The 14,726-nt window shown below is 60.2% G+C and overlaps 1 protein-coding gene across 3 annotated transcripts in view; it reads right to left on the bottom strand.

Annotated features, from left to right (window-relative positions):
- Katnip (katanin interacting protein) overlaps positions 1-14,726 on the bottom strand; it is a 143,049-nt gene that overhangs the window by 75,537 nt on the left and 52,786 nt on the right. For all 3 annotated transcript variants that reach the window (XM_046454569.2, XM_046454568.2, XM_046454571.2), the window contains 4 exons: positions 14,402-14,544; positions 12,406-12,482; positions 3,083-3,214; positions 230-358 (listed from right to left, as the gene is read on the bottom strand). In XM_046454569.2, the coding sequence (XP_046310525.1) occupies positions 230-358; positions 3,083-3,214; positions 12,406-12,482; positions 14,402-14,544 (481 nt within the window). The remainder of the gene's footprint in view (positions 1-229; positions 359-3,082; positions 3,215-12,405; positions 12,483-14,401; positions 14,545-14,726) is intronic.

Here is a 14,726-nt window from a genome sequence, read left to right as displayed (position 1 = left end):
CTCAGTGGCAGAGCGCTTGCCTGGCACGTTTGAGGCCCTGGGTTCGATCCTCAGCACCACATAAAAGTAAATCAGTGAACAAAGACTGTGTCCACCTACAACTAAAAAAATTTAAAATAATAAAAAAAATAAGCCAACGCCTCTGAGAATCTGGACTTTCCCAGAATCACTCAGGGCAGCCCAGGACCCCGCTGCCTCACGGCTGGACTGAAACCCAACCTTGACCTACCGTCACATCCTGAATCGTGAGGAGGATCCTGTCCTTGTCAGTGCTGCCTGGAGGCTCGGGGTGCTCACGCGCCTTCAGGAGGGAGAACCTGAAGTCACAGCGTGTGGTGCGCGGGGGAGACTTGGAATCCTGGGGACAAGCAGAGAGGACCGGCGTGTTACAAGCGACGTCCCATACGGACCCTGGAGGCCGCCGGCGCCTGGCTCTCCTGTGGGCCTCCCTGCCCTCCATCCTCCTCCTCAGTACGCCCTCCCCCCGCCCCAGAGCTGGTCCCCCACGCCCTCCCTGCTGGCCCAGTGCCACCGCAGGTGCACAGCGGGTGAGGGCACCAGGTGTCACATCCGGGCCCCCAGCTCCTGCCGCTGTGCCCTCAGCCCTGGGCTACAGGAAGGTCGGGAGAGCTTGCCTGGGGACGTGGCCGTGGGGCTACTGAGTTGACAGTGAGCTCATCAAGGGGACGGACGGTGTGGTCCCTGTTACTCGGCTGTTACAGGGTCGTCCCAGACCTCAGGGGCACCCAAGCCAGGGAACTGCGCTACGAGTGACCCCGCGGCTTTCCAGTTCCGCTGTTGGAATCAACCAGAGTCCAGGGAGGGGACACACCGAGAGCCCTTCGGAGGCCAGTGGGCACTGGGACGCTGGGACACTGGGACGCTGGGCAGGATGGCCTTCCCACGCCCAGATGGGCCCGTGGTCACAACAGCCGTGGGGGGTGGATATCCCCGTGGGAAGTCCCATGTCACCTGGCTTATTTATCACCAGGATTTTTATATCGGTTGTGCATTATCTGGGAAATAAGACATTTTAATAGGGGAAAAAGTCCTTCATCTCATTCCCGACATGTGATCAGAGCTGCTCCTGTACGTGGAAATGACGCCACCCATCGCGGAACACTGCCCGGGTTCCAAGGAAAGGGGACAGCAGACCCAGCACCTGGTGGAACTCTCTGGAAAGAGGTACCTTCTCTTCACCGGTTGTTCAAGTGCTCAAATCCCTGTCATGGCTTCCTGTCTGACATAAGGAAAATCCCACATCTTTACCGCGGCCCTCACGCCCTCTGCAATCTGACCCTCCTCCTCTTTCTCACCCCTCCTTCCCCGCTGGCTCCCTGTCTCAGGGCCTTTGCACCTGCTACCCCTGGGCCCAGGAGTCTCTGCTCCACCTGGCTCACTCCCTCACTCCCTGGAGGTCTCCATGGAGCTGTCACCTGTCAAAGGGAAGTCCCTGTCCAGCCACTTCATATAAAACAGCAGCCTGCCTGTCTATCTGAGCCCCTCCTGACATATTATTCACTTCTCTAGCGTCTCTGTCTCCAGCATGTGGCCTGGGGACGCCTGGGGCTCGCACACCTGTCCAGCGGGACAGCTGCTGCCCGGCTCCAGTCCTGGTTCTCAGGCAGGAACGTGGAGCCCAGACCTTCCCACAGTTCAAGAGAAGACCCTGATTCAGACTGTCACTCGGAACCTCCTGCTCTAATGTCACCCAGTCACCCGCATTTTAAAAATCGCAGAGCAGGGGACGAGGTGGAGGCCAACGGGCCACGCCCGCAGCACCGAGGGCGCAGGGCCGCCCAGAAGCTGGAGTTCCCGGGGCTGGGAGCGAGGCCAGGGAGGCCCCTCCAGGTGGCGGGGGCAGGAGAGAGGACAATCAGACGCTCTGCGGGGGGCGGGGAATGAAGGGCCCCTCCCGGGCTGTGCCCAGGAAGGCTGGTGGGGCTGGCGCTGCGGCCACGCCGCCCTGTGTGGCAGGGAGCGCGGAGCTGGCAGAGGACGTGGTGCTCGTTAACACAGCTGCCAGGCCAGCCAGAGGGACAGCCGGGGGGACCCTAACGCAGCGTGTGTGTGGGGAGGGTGTTCTGATGGCGGCCACAGCGCCACCTGCTTGACCCTGCTCTGTGGACTGTGTAAGGAGACAAGGTCACTGACAGGTCGTGGGACAGAAAATGGCTTTTTTTTTTGCAACCAGGATGTGAACAAGGTGACCCCTGGCCCCTACCTGCCCCTCTCCCAGAGCCAACGAGGAGACCCGAACACAGGCACAGAACCAGGGGTGTCTCCGGGACCACACCCCCCTGTCTTTTAGGGGCCACTTTCATTTTGTAAAAGCAGTTTTGGGTTCAGAAGCGACAAGCAGGAGCAAGACTGCGCCCAGGGTGAGGCTGTGGGACCTGCAGCCGGGTCCGCGGCCGACAAAGCTGCTTGGGCAAAGGTGGCAGGTCCTGCTCAGAACGCGGCTCTCGTGGGCCCCCTCTAGGTGAGCTGGCTTCGTGTAACCTTGGAGGTAACTGCCCCATTCCTTTTAACTATAAAAGCAACAACCTTAGAATAAGTCCCGACTGTCCATCCCCACTGCCATGTGCCAGCCCAAGCCTACTGCTGGCTGCCTGGTCGGACCCATAGCCCCTCCTACCTCAGTCTGTTCCCCTTGATCAAGCCATGCCTGCACACTGCCCCTGAACAAGCTCAGCCTCAGCGCATCTGTGCTAGCTGTTCCCTCTGCCTGACCTGCTTTTCCCATCGCTCCTTGCCTGGTGTTCCTTCTTACCCATCAGGTGTCAGCTGAAGTGCCACACCTGAGGCCTCCTTTCTCCTCTGTCCTGACTAATGTCACTCTCTACCCACAGGTCCCCCTCGCCCTGCCAGGCCCCCTCACCCCACAGCTCCCTCTCGCGTGCGGGGACTGATGCCCTGGCCCTGTCCACACCAGCCCTGCTGACCGCTGACCCCAGATGCCTCTGGACACTGGTCTCTAGCTGCTCTGTGTGGAGACGGACGTCAGAATGAGGGACGGCGGAGGTGAGGGACGGGACCCCTAGGACGCGGCACCCTGTGCACAGACCAAGACAGCCCCTACCTGTGGACGGTCTCCAGAAGTGTCCTTTGCCTCGACAGTCACATCCTCCAAGGGCTCAAAATCTTCGGAATAGTCCAGAGGAGGCTGGATGTGGAGCCGGGAGCCAGCTTCTGTTCGGATCTGCACTGATTTCTGTGCCGAGAAATTCAGACCGTCTCAGACCCGGGGACGCGCACCTTCATCCCGCTCGGGGGCAAGGACGGGTGCTGGGGCCCACCCCGGGGATCAGACCTAGTGCTGCTGTGCCTTGGTGCCACAGCGGTGCGTCATGGTGGACGCTGACCCCTGGGCCAGCCTGGACCTCGCACAGCCCAGCGCAGCCAGGTCGGGCCACCTCGGCTCAAAAGTCCATCGTCTCTGGCCCGGCAGCGCATGCCTGGGGGCCCAGCCACTCAGGAGGTGGAGGCAGGGGGATCACAGGTTTGGGGCCTATCTGGACAACTAGTGAGGCCCCGTCTCAAAGTCAAATACAACATGCGAGGGGCTTGGCCCAGTGGCAGAGCCCTGGGTTCAATCCCCAGAACGGAGAAAGGAAGAGTCGACCATTTCCAACTGGAACTTCTGAAGAGCGTCCAAGAGTGTCCAGCCAGACTTTTTAAATAGCTTTTTTTGGTTCCAGGGATTGAGGGATGCTCAACCACGGAGCCCCATCCCCAGCCCTATTTTGCATTTTATCTAGAGACAGGGTCTCACTGAGTTGCTTAGGGCCCTGAGTGCTGAGGCTGGCCTTGAACTCGCGATCCTCGTGCCTCAGCCTCCCGAGCCCCTGGGATTGCAGGCGTGTGCCACCTCATGTACGGGCACTTGTCATCTGTGGCTATCACCACAGCTCACTTTGGTGAGGACCTGGGTCTTAGACCCGGGCAGCTTGGTTAGATTCCTGGGACTCTGATTTATTCTCCATGTGACTCTGGGCAAGTGGCACGATCTCCCTGAGCACCAGCTCCCAGATCTGTTGAGAGGGCACCCGGTGGCTCTGTCCAGGGCTGCTGGGAGGCTGACAGGCAGCGCCGCGGTCACCACTGAGCCCTGGCCTGGCTCCCCTTGGGTGTGTGCTCCACTCAACCCGAGCCTCCAGGAGGCCAGTCTGCTGGGCAGTGGGAAAGTGTCCCCATCCCTGAGGTCCAGCTGAGGTCCAGCTGGCTGTGCTATGCTCCACCAGAAGGGCCTGGGCTTGGCTAGGTGGTGCCCAGGTGACATCTGGGAGCTGTCCTCCAGGGCTGACCTGCAGGTGCATGTGTCTGAGTGGTGTGTCTAGTCCACTGCAGTGCCCCCTGGCCCTGTCCTGGTCCCATGAGGGAAACTCCAGATGACCTGGGCCGTACGTGTCCCGTGCCCTCATGTGAGAACCTGTCGCCCCTGGGACATTTAACGTCCCCTTACACGCAGGAAACGGAGCCATGAAGTGAGGCTGAGGGACGTGGCCCTCCAGGTGCTCAGCAGACTAGGACGGCCCCCGACTGTCTCCACATCCTGCACCATCCCTGCTTTCACCAACACCCTGTCACTTAATGTGGCCTGAGTGCCACCTACGCACCTCAGATGAATCTGCCGGTTAAGCCCTCGCCACGACCCAGGTACCAGGTACAAGGCCACCCAGCTGGCAGCCAGAGCCACGAGCCGGAGCCTCGCCTGGGACCCGCAGCGTGGCTCCAGAGGCCCGGCTCCCACCACAAAGCTGCCATGTCCTACGCAGGCCCCAGAGGAGATGCTTCGGGACTCGCCGACCACATGGTCCCCAGGCAGCGTCCACCTGTCCTGAGGCAGCTGCAAGGCAGGGACGGTGCCCAGGAGCAGCTGAGGGCTATGCTCCTGTCATACAGGCCACAGCTGCCCAGGGGTGCAGTGCTGGCCAGCCCCGGCCTGACCCAGGTGGCCCCGTTGGACTGCCTCGGCCTCTGGAGAGCAGAGGGGCTGAGGATGTCCTGTAAACAGCTCACACTGCAGGCAAGGCCTGGGTCTACGGGCACCAGGGGGAGGCATGGGGAGAGGCCTGAGGGGCACCAGGGGCTCCCCGTCGGGGGGCGGGGGCAGAGGCAGAGCAGAGCTGCCGCAGGAGGCGACCTCCTGTAGGACACTGACGGGGCCCCTCCTGGCCCTGAGTGCCCGGTGACAGTGCTGGAACCACATTCCCTCCATTCCTCTCACTGCCTGCCTCGGCCATCTACCATGCTGCCCGGGCTCCAGGATGTGAAGTGGCAGCCCCAGGTTTGTCACCTGGAGAGAAAACACCACTGGGCAGAGGAGTTCAGGGCACAGCATTCCCAGCGGCCTTCCGGCCTCAGCTGGAGAAGCTGGGAGGGCTTCACACTGACCACGAGATGGACGCCCCTTGACTTGTTGGGGAGACCGCACCCCCCGCCGGGCGTTCTGTAGCCCAGCAGCCAGGGAGGCTGAGGCAGGAGGATCCCGAGTTTAAAGCCAGGGGCCTCCTAGTCAGGAAGACATATGAGAAGAAGGGGGAGGGAGTCCATGCAGGGCTGGGCCTGGGCCAGGCCGGAGGAAGAGCCCGGCTCACCAGCCTCAGCGAGGGCCTGGGTGCCACCAGGGCCTTGCAGGTTGCTGGTCCTCTACCTAGAGGGGAGGATCCTGGACCAGGGCCTGCTACTCCAGGGGCACCCCATGGCCAGCCCATTGTTCCCTCCTGGGAATCTGAGAAGTGTAGAGTCTCAGGTCCCCCCTCTGCCCCAAGAATCAGAATATGCACTCCAACAGCACTGGACGTGCCCCTGCCCGCCCAGACGCATCCCCTGCCTTCTGGTAAGAGCACCTGGTTTTCTTTTGGGAAATCCTCTCCACTCCCTGCCCCCAAACCTAGTGTTTCATGTGGAACTGGGTCCCCACCACCGGGGGTAAAGGGAGCATGTGATCCAACAGGGTCCATCAGAGCAGGAGACCCCCTGGCCCACTGTGACTGGGTGTTCATTCTGGGGAGCAGATGGGGGGCAACAGCAAGGTGACAGGATGTAAGTGGGCAGCTGCTGGTGGCCTTGTGGTATCCCATGGGACACAGGGGAAAGCAAAGCTGAGAGATGGAGAGGAATCCTGTTCGTGGTCTGAGCTCCTGGACCAAGCCGCACCTGAATGTAAGCTGGCAAGAAAGGGAGTCAGACGGCACAGAGGCGCAGGAGAGCCAGCTCTCTCCTCTGCGGACCCCAGCCTCCGACCCAGCAGCTCTCCACGGCTGCTCATTTCAGGGGCTCCAAGCTGCAAGCACAGGTCAGCAGTGGCCTTAAAGCACTTAGTCAGCAGGTTCTTAGCAAGCACTGACTGCGAACAGGGCTCCGCAAACATGGGAAGATACAAGGAAAAAACCGAACACTTAAAAACCAATGCCCCAACCTCAGGGAGTTCACAGTGGAGACCGAGCTTAGGAAGCAGCGTGGACAAAGCGGTGTTCCTATCAGAGTTTCTCATACCAGGGCTGGGGCTGTGGCTCAGCTGTAGAGCGCTCACCTTGCATGTGCAAGACCCTGGGTTCCATCCTCAGCACCACATAAAAATAAAATAAAGATGTTGTGTCTGCCAAGAACTAAAAAATGAATATTGAAAAATTCTCTCTCTTAAAACAAAAATATATTATGTCTAACTACAAAAAAAAAAAAAAAAAAGAATTTCTCATACCAAGTGGCTCAGTGGGTAACAAACAGGCCCGCCCTCTGCCTGTGCTCCACCCCCAGACCCGGGGAGCCTCCCCTGCCCCCCAGTGGGAGGAGACTGGAGCAGCCCCGCCCACACCTACCAGCAGCTCCGCCCCCACCGCCCCCTCGCACCCATGCTCCCTGCCTCCCACCAGCCGACCCAGCTCCGGATGAGGCCACACTCTGGGCTGGGGGTTCGCAGCTGCTCTCTCCTGCCCACTGCGTGCCAGGCCTGGGTAGACGCGGGCAGTGTATACCCCGAGGAGGACTGAAAACCCTTGACCCCCAAACCCCCTGTTCTGGTCACCAGCCCAAGGCCAGCTTGACCGAGCCCCAGCCCACTCAGCCCGTCCATGCACAGTTATAGGGATCCCGAGGCCTGTGTTCAAGCTCATTGTCAAGTACAGAAAAGAGCAGCGCCGGGCTGCCCCGTAGGGTTGTGCAGGTTGTGCGGTATGTCAGCGGCTCCCTCTAGAGGCGGAAGAGCTCTGCCAAGACCCTTTTGGCAGAGTTGGGGGTGCAGGTTGGGGGTGCAAGTCTGTCTGCCTGCGGGGACCTCTTCTTTCCAAATTTGTCTGACCTCAAAAAAAAAAAAAAATTCTTGACACTAGCGCAGTCTAGACCGTGAAGTCCCCGGGGGCTGAAAGCCTGGGGCTCTGTGGGCGGTTTCCCCTTCTGTCCTCACTCAGGTGTTCAGAGCTCAGAAGGAGGGGACCAAGGGAGAAAGGAAGCCAGCTATGGCGGCTGAGGGAGAGGCAAGCCCTGCCTTCAGTGCAGGGAGCCTGCTGCCTGGACCTTTAAGGAAAGCCCACCCCGTGGTGAAGCCTGCAGGGCTGTCCCTTCACTACCAATTTAATGCCAAGAGCGCTGACGTTCATCAAATCTGACAGCGTTTTGGTAAACGACGGCTCTGTTGATTAGGCCGCTGTCCACCCAAGTATCACAAGGCCGAGGGAGCCATAAATCTTAATCCACTGATGGCGGCAAAAAGATCCAGGGCCCAGGAGCAGAGGGGGGAAGGACAGTAGGAACAAGAGCCCATATATCACTGCCAGCCCCTGGCAGCAAGGCAGCGGGTCACAGCCCACAGCCGTCACTTCGGACTCCAGGCGCCAGAGCTGGGGTCTCGGGGAGGGTCTTGGGAGAGCTGTGGGCTGTTGGGCAGCGTGGACGCCTCTGACCTCTGCCCTGGAAGCCTCGGTTCTGTGGCCTGAGGCGGCCCCTCCTGGGGGGCAGCTTTGCCCACGGTGCGTCCTGACTGTTGGGCGAGACCAGGGGAAGGGGCAAGTGTCCTGGGCTGGTCAGCGGGCCTGGGCGGGGGTTGGGAGGGTTTTGTGAGGCTGCTGAGGAGACCTAGCAGCAGAGGGTGCAGGGGACGAGGTGGGGAGCGAAAGGGGCAGTCACCAGACTTGGGGTGGCACTGGGACAACATGGGGTCCCTGCTGACGAGCCACGGCTAAGTGACCGTGTGGCCCCAACCCCTCCTGGCAGGCCCTGCTATACAGGACAACCCGGGCAGGCACAGGGCTTGGTCCCTCCCCAGTGGGGTGGCCCCTGAGCACTGGGGACTCTGTCACCCTGACCACTCCACCTGCCTGTGGCTGCCGAGGGCGTCAGGACAGACTGCCTGTCCCTAATACTGTCTCGAGGACTTCATTCCATGGAACTTCCCCCATCCCTCCAATACTCGGGACCGGAGGACAGGGATCCCGTGCTCTCCTCCTGGTGGTGACGACACGCAGCTGGGCACAGTCTCCACCAGCCACTCCCAGCCTCCTCTGGGAGAAGCCGCGGGGCCCACAGGCTGCTCGAGGGCCGCCAGGGCAGGACCTGCAAGGGACAGCCTGGCCCTGCCTGAGTCCCGCGGGCACCTTGTGCAGGCTGCCCAGCCGCAGCCCAGGCCTTGCCCCAAGCAGCCAGTGAGCCAGGGACACTGAGGCAGTGGGTGTGATGGAGGTGGCCGCTCAGGGGAAGCCAGGGGACAGGGAACAGGGTGCACACAGGGGCTGTGGGGACCAGCAAGGAGAAAAAGCGGCCTCCAAGCCTCCCGCGGAGCTCTCCTGCTGCCCCCTGTCCCCTCCGGTGTCCACTCGGGGATTCCTCACATCCAAGCCTCTAAGGCGGGGGGGCGGGGCTTAAGTGCCGCAGTCTGACTGGGCACAAAATAACCGGGAGGTCACGAGCCACTTGTAGGTTCAAACAGCAACTACTTTATTCCCAGAACCCAACGGGAACTCTCCAGAACTCCACGGAAAAACTGCGAGAACCAACGGGAACTCAAAAGTAGCGGGCACCCGAGGTAGCAGGAGCCGCCTTATTGCCGGACAGCAGAGATTTATATACAACTGAATACACAGCTTGTTTCAATTTAGCATCATCCAGTTACAGCAATCATCACCATCCCAATAACCACACACAGCTTAACTTCATCATCATCATCTTAATGGCTCGCCAGTGTCACCTCTCAACCACTCCTTCTGGCAAAATGCCAGACGCCATCCTGACTCAGCCGTGGCTCCCAACACTTAAGGCCTTTTGTGAGCCTGACACCATCTGCCACCACACACTGGCTACCCTGCCTCGTTCACCCAGTACCCGTGTCCCTACTGTGCCCTTCACCAGGGACACTCTCCCCAGATCCTCCAGGGCCACCTCTGCTGGACGCGCAGGCCTCCACTGCCTGCCCACTCACGTGGTGTCTGGGCGCTGCCTACCTCCCCGTGTCTTCCCCCAGCACCTCCCGGCTCCCGGCTGGCTCTTCTGCACCTCCCCACCTGCTCCTGGGAACAGCCCGGGAGAGCAGGCGGGCCTCATTCCTGCCCTGGCCCCGGCCCCCAGGAGGCCCAACACTTCATAGGTGCTCCACAAACAGTCACAGAACGAGTGGGGGCTGGCAGACTACAGGGACATACCAGAAGGAAGAGCCCAAGGTCCCCAACAGGAGTCCCCCTTGCCCTCTGCCCCTCTGTCCACTGCAGCAAAGCTCAATACTATTTACTGGCCCTTCTCGAATTTCCGCAGACCCCGGCTCGGCTGATCTGCTGAGTAGCTGTGAGGAGGGCACTGGTGCCACTCCCACCACAGTGACCGGGAAGCAAGTCCTTGATGCCACCAGGAAGCCCAGAGCTGCGCTCTTCCCACTTCTCTGGATCCATCTGTCACCTGTCACCAGGTCCTCCTAGCTGAAGAGGCAGAGTCCCTGCCGCGGGACTCCCTGTGACACCACTGCCCACATTCATTCCCAGCAGCCACAAGAAGGTTCCTGGATGACAGAACCAAGGCTCAGAGAGGCTGCATCCCCAACTCGGGGCACACAGCAGGGAAGCAGACCACTGACCCCCGACTCTCCAGGGCCACAGACTCTGAACCACGTGGGCAGCGGACCCAGGCACGAGGACGAACCGCAGGTCCCGCTGCTGCCCTGACTGGAGTGGTGGCACCCAACAGGAGGGGAAAGGCCCAGAGTCGGGGCCAGGTCTTCCTGTTTTTCAGGGAAATAGGAATCTAGGTTTTTCATATAAAATCTTTTGAATTAAAAGATTAGCAAGGACTAAAGTCTTTTAAAATTATGGGGCGCGGAAAGGTTATCTGGGGCAAGCTGGACCCAAGCTGGACACGGTCCCTCCACAGCCATCGACAGGCAGCAGAAATCTCGAGGGGGCACTGGGCCTGCTTTGGTCCATTAACCCCAGGACCCTGCACACGCCCGGGCCCTGGCAGTTGCCCAGAAGTGTCATTAAGTCACGGGATGACTTCGTACACGCGTGCCTCCTGGCCCACTCTGCCACTTCTAGTGTGCCCTGCTCACCTGGGTCTTGGGGTGGTACTCTTGGGACCACAGGTGGGCAGAGTGGTCTGCTGGGGAGGGACCTGCCCGACCCCTTCAGTCTGGTAGAGGCCAAGGAGCCAAGTCCCGTGTCCACAGGTCCCTTTGGCTCTGGTTCTGGTGCGACTTAGGTTCAGCCAATCAGAGCCTCCCAGGAGACAGAGCAGGAGGGGACAGGGACAGATGCTGGTGCTTCTCTGCTGAGCACAGCCATGCGGGTGACAGGTTTTTCACCCGTGTCCCACACTGGACAGGCCCCAGGGCCCTCTGGGCCCATGGTGGTGTGGTGGCTTCCTGATCCCAGGCCGGGTGGCGGTCCCTCCTGCCCGACTGTGTCTGGCCACGGCTCTCCTCGCAGGCCAGGGAGGGGCAGCTGCGCTTGCTGGACCTTGTTCCCAGAGCCTCGCTCAGAGCCGCCGGCCACCAGGCCGGAGCACCCATGCCCAACCCTGCATTCCACCGAGCAGGCTCCTGGTCAGGCACTGGCTGACCCCGACTGAGAACAGTGCAGAAGGACAATCACTGCCCCCGAGTCAGGAAGCCAGGAATCAGCCGAGATCCGGCCTGTGAAGTGGGGGCCTCGGGGAGACTGGGGACGGGAGCTAATGAATCTCAGGCCAAGTCTTTTAAATGGCACAGACTCTGGGGCCAGCTGTTAAGTCACAGTCTCAGACACAAATACGGCTCTGGGTAATAGAAGGCACTCGGAACAACGGGAGAGCGACTTGAGTGGGAAGAGGAGAAAGGCCTCATTAATGAGAAATTAACAGTCATTGCTGGGGACAAAGGGAGGTCTCCAGGCTGCTGCCCTGCGGCTGCGTGTTAGCCCTGAGCCAGGCAGGAACGCCCCTCCACAGGGCCCCTGAGGGGCAGGTGGAGAACCAGAGTCCACTGCCCTGCTGCCCTCTCCCCTTAGTAGCCATGAGGCTCCAAGCAAACTGCCCTACGTCTCTGGGCCTCAATTTCTGCAGGGGCTGTGCAGACAGGCTGAGCCGACGGAGCCCACGTGCGCCTTGCCACGGGCCCATCCACTCGGTCCAGTGTGAGACGCGGCTGCCCATCTTGGTGAGTGCGAGATGAACACAGTAACAAGGAAACCCGGGCCGGAGCCCACCCGGTTAGCCTTGCCAGGGTGGAGCCTGACCATTAGTATCTTAACCCCCCAGGCAATCAGCACATGCACCCTGTACCCCGGGCTGAGGAAGGGGTCCTGGTCCCAGGTAAGGTGTGCGAGACCTGCAGGGAGGTGTCGAGGACGACGTGGAAAGAACGGAACAGAAAGAACAGAAAGCTGTGTGTTTGCGTCTCAGTTCTGCCACTTCTTACCTGTTGACCTGGAAAAGCTCTGAGCCTCTGTCTCCCTCACTCCCTAAGAGGAGGGACGACACTGGAACCCACCCTATAGGTCCACTGTGGGTGCAAAGGAGAGTTGTCACGCAGGACCTCAGGCCACGCCTGCATCCTGTCCTGAGGGGCGGGGGATCAGCAGCACCCACGTGGCACTACTTCTAAGGGGCAGGGGCTTTGTCAGTATATCCCTGGCATCTAAGACCAGGCGTGGCACATAGTAGGTGCTCGATTTAATAAAAAACTGGACGCATGAGTCTTCATGAAGGGGCTGTGTCTACCCTTCTGTCCTCCCAGTGGGGCCCAGTGCAGAAGGAGGACATGCAGCAGAGGGGACCCCGAGAAGCCAGTCCCATGCTCGGGGGGGGGGCACCCCTTCCTGCCCAGCACACCCACCCACTGCCCAAGGGCTTCTAAACCCTTGACTATGTCTGTCCCCACCACGGCCCTGCTCCAGAGTCTAAGGCATGAGCTGGGGCCAAAGTCGGGATCTGCCTGCGTCCCCAGACCTGGTGCCATCCTCGGCGCTGGGCCTTGCGTCTTACGATGTCTTCAGCTTCTCGAAGTGGGAGCCTCCGTCCATGATCTGCACCAGAGAAGGGGAGGGAGGCTGGTGAGACACCGGCAGTGAGCGCTGACACTCCACGGCAGGCCGAGGCGCGTCTCCCTGGGCGAGGCCTCCGACTGCACATATGCCCAGCGGCCTGTCTGGGGCAGCGAGCCGGAGAGCGCAGGCCAGGTGCCGGGGGCAAGGGCACATCTGACCATGGAGTGACGGGACAGTGTCCAGCCAGGCAGGCACTGTGACCCATGTGAAGAACAATGGCCAAGACGGAGAAGCAAGGGACAGGGACGGAGCGTGCGTGGGACAGGTTCCCAGTGTGCGAGGGGGAGAGCGCGGCAGGTTTGCCGAATGACCGCGCGTGCGGTTAGGGCGCAGAGCAGCGGGCTGTGACCTGTGCGTCCTCCCTGCCGCCTAGGAGAGTCCCAGCTCCCCTCTCTGCCCGGGGCCTAGGAAGCTCAAGGGCAGGGTTTTCCCCGGGAACCTCCTGGGACCTGGCTTCCCCCTTCTCTCCTTTCCTGTGGACGGTGGCTGGAGAGTGCGCCTCGTCCAGGAGGCAAAGAATCAGAATATCTCAAACCAAGGCCACTGGGTGCTGGACACTTTGCATTTTTTAAACATGTCATTAAATCTCTGTGGCAAGCCTACAAATGGGCGTGATTAATCCCCATTGTAAAGAAGAGACTGAGGATCAGAGAGCTTGCAAGTTGCCTGAGAAATCAAAGCTGGAGATGGCAGAACAGGCCTCGTTCAAATCTCGCTCTGTCTTGTGCCAAATCCTCTTCTTAAAACCTGGTAGTATCCTGGCCTCTCAGAGGGGGCTTTTCTTTTTAAATTTTTTTTTCCTTTGGTACCAGGGATTGAACCTAGGGACACTGTAGCTCTGAGCTACATTCTCCATCTTTTTTATTTTTTTATTTTATTCATTTTTTTAGTTGTAGTTGGACACAATACCTTTATTTTATTTATTTATTTTTATGTGATGCTGAGGATTGAACCCAGCGCCTGGCACAACCCCAGCCCCCCTTTTTAGTTTTTGAGACAGGGTCTTGCTAAGTTGCTTACGGCCTCCATAAATTGCTGAGGCTGGCCTTGAACTTGCAATCCTCCTGTCTCAGCCTCCTGAGTTGCTGAGGTTACAGGCCTGCCCGGCAAGCTGCCTGGCTTGAAGGGCACTTTGGCACCTGGGGTAGGCACCTGTGTTATGTGGGCCCTGCCGATCCACTGGGTCAACCCCAGACCACCTCGGTGCCTGTGCTGAGCCAGTCACAGGACAGGGAGCTTTGCCATTACTCAAGGCATTTCGGGCTTTTTAAAAATAGGGCAGACAAAATCCACTTAAAATATGAGGGGTGTGGATTAAGTCAACGCAGAAATGAACGGTGGAATCGGGTATTAGACAGGGGTCAGGGGCTAACGCTAAGAAATATTAAGTAGAAACCAGGTGCCATCAAAGTCACCCGGACACCTAGACGAGTCCTTAAACTTCTGACACCGTGTCCCAGGAAACCTAACTAGGAATGCTTGCCCTGGCGGTGTCCGCTCCGGGGACGGGGCTGAGACCAGTTAAACAGGAAGGAGGACCCCTGGCTGGGGGGGCGCAGCGGTGGGGCAGGCACGGCAGGGTGAGGCCCAGTTCCCACCTCCCACTGCTGGGGAAGAGGAAAGAAGAGAAGAGGGATCTCTCCCTCTCTCCCTCTCCCTCTGATAGTCTCTCTGGCCGAGGGCCATGGTCAACTCGGCGTGTTAACTAGTTGTCATGGCGTAGGGCAGGGTCCCCCACTGCCTGATCTTTCTTTTTCTTCCTTCTCTCTCCTTTGGCCCTCTGTGGTGCTGGGTGGCACCCAGGCCTCACGCGTGCCAGGCCAGCCTGGACCCTGGGCTCCCCCGCCAGCCTGAGTCTCAGTGGACAGCCCTGCTGCCTGGCCCGGGGCTGTGCTCACCAAGCGGGCCCTCGGCGTGCGCGGCCTTCCGCGGGGAGGTCCTGGGCTCCGAGTTGGCCCCGTTGACGTAGACGGAGAAGCCTTGCTCCAGGTGCTGCAGCCTCAGCTGCGCGGGGTCCTTGGCTCTCAGATGCCTCAGGATCCTGCAGGAGAGATGGTCGCGGGACATCTGAGCCGCCACCGCCCCAGGCCAGAGGTGAGCTGCTTTAGGAATGGGGACCGAGGGGACGCTGATGGGGGGCTGTGCCCAGCTGGTCACCTACAAACAGCCCCCAGAGGCCGTTTCACACGCGGGGAAGCTGTGTGGGGCCTGCAGGGGACGTTC

The sequence above is a fragment of the Marmota monax genome, unplaced genomic scaffold, assembly GCF_021218885.2.
Source record: "Marmota monax isolate L192 unplaced genomic scaffold, Marmota_monax_Labrador192_F-V1.1 WCK01_AAM20220418_F8-fsc00086, whole genome shotgun sequence".
Taxonomy (NCBI): domain Eukaryota; kingdom Metazoa; phylum Chordata; class Mammalia; order Rodentia; family Sciuridae; genus Marmota; species Marmota monax.
Note: the sequence above shows the minus strand (reverse complement) of the source record. Positions and strands in the feature narration are given on the sequence as shown.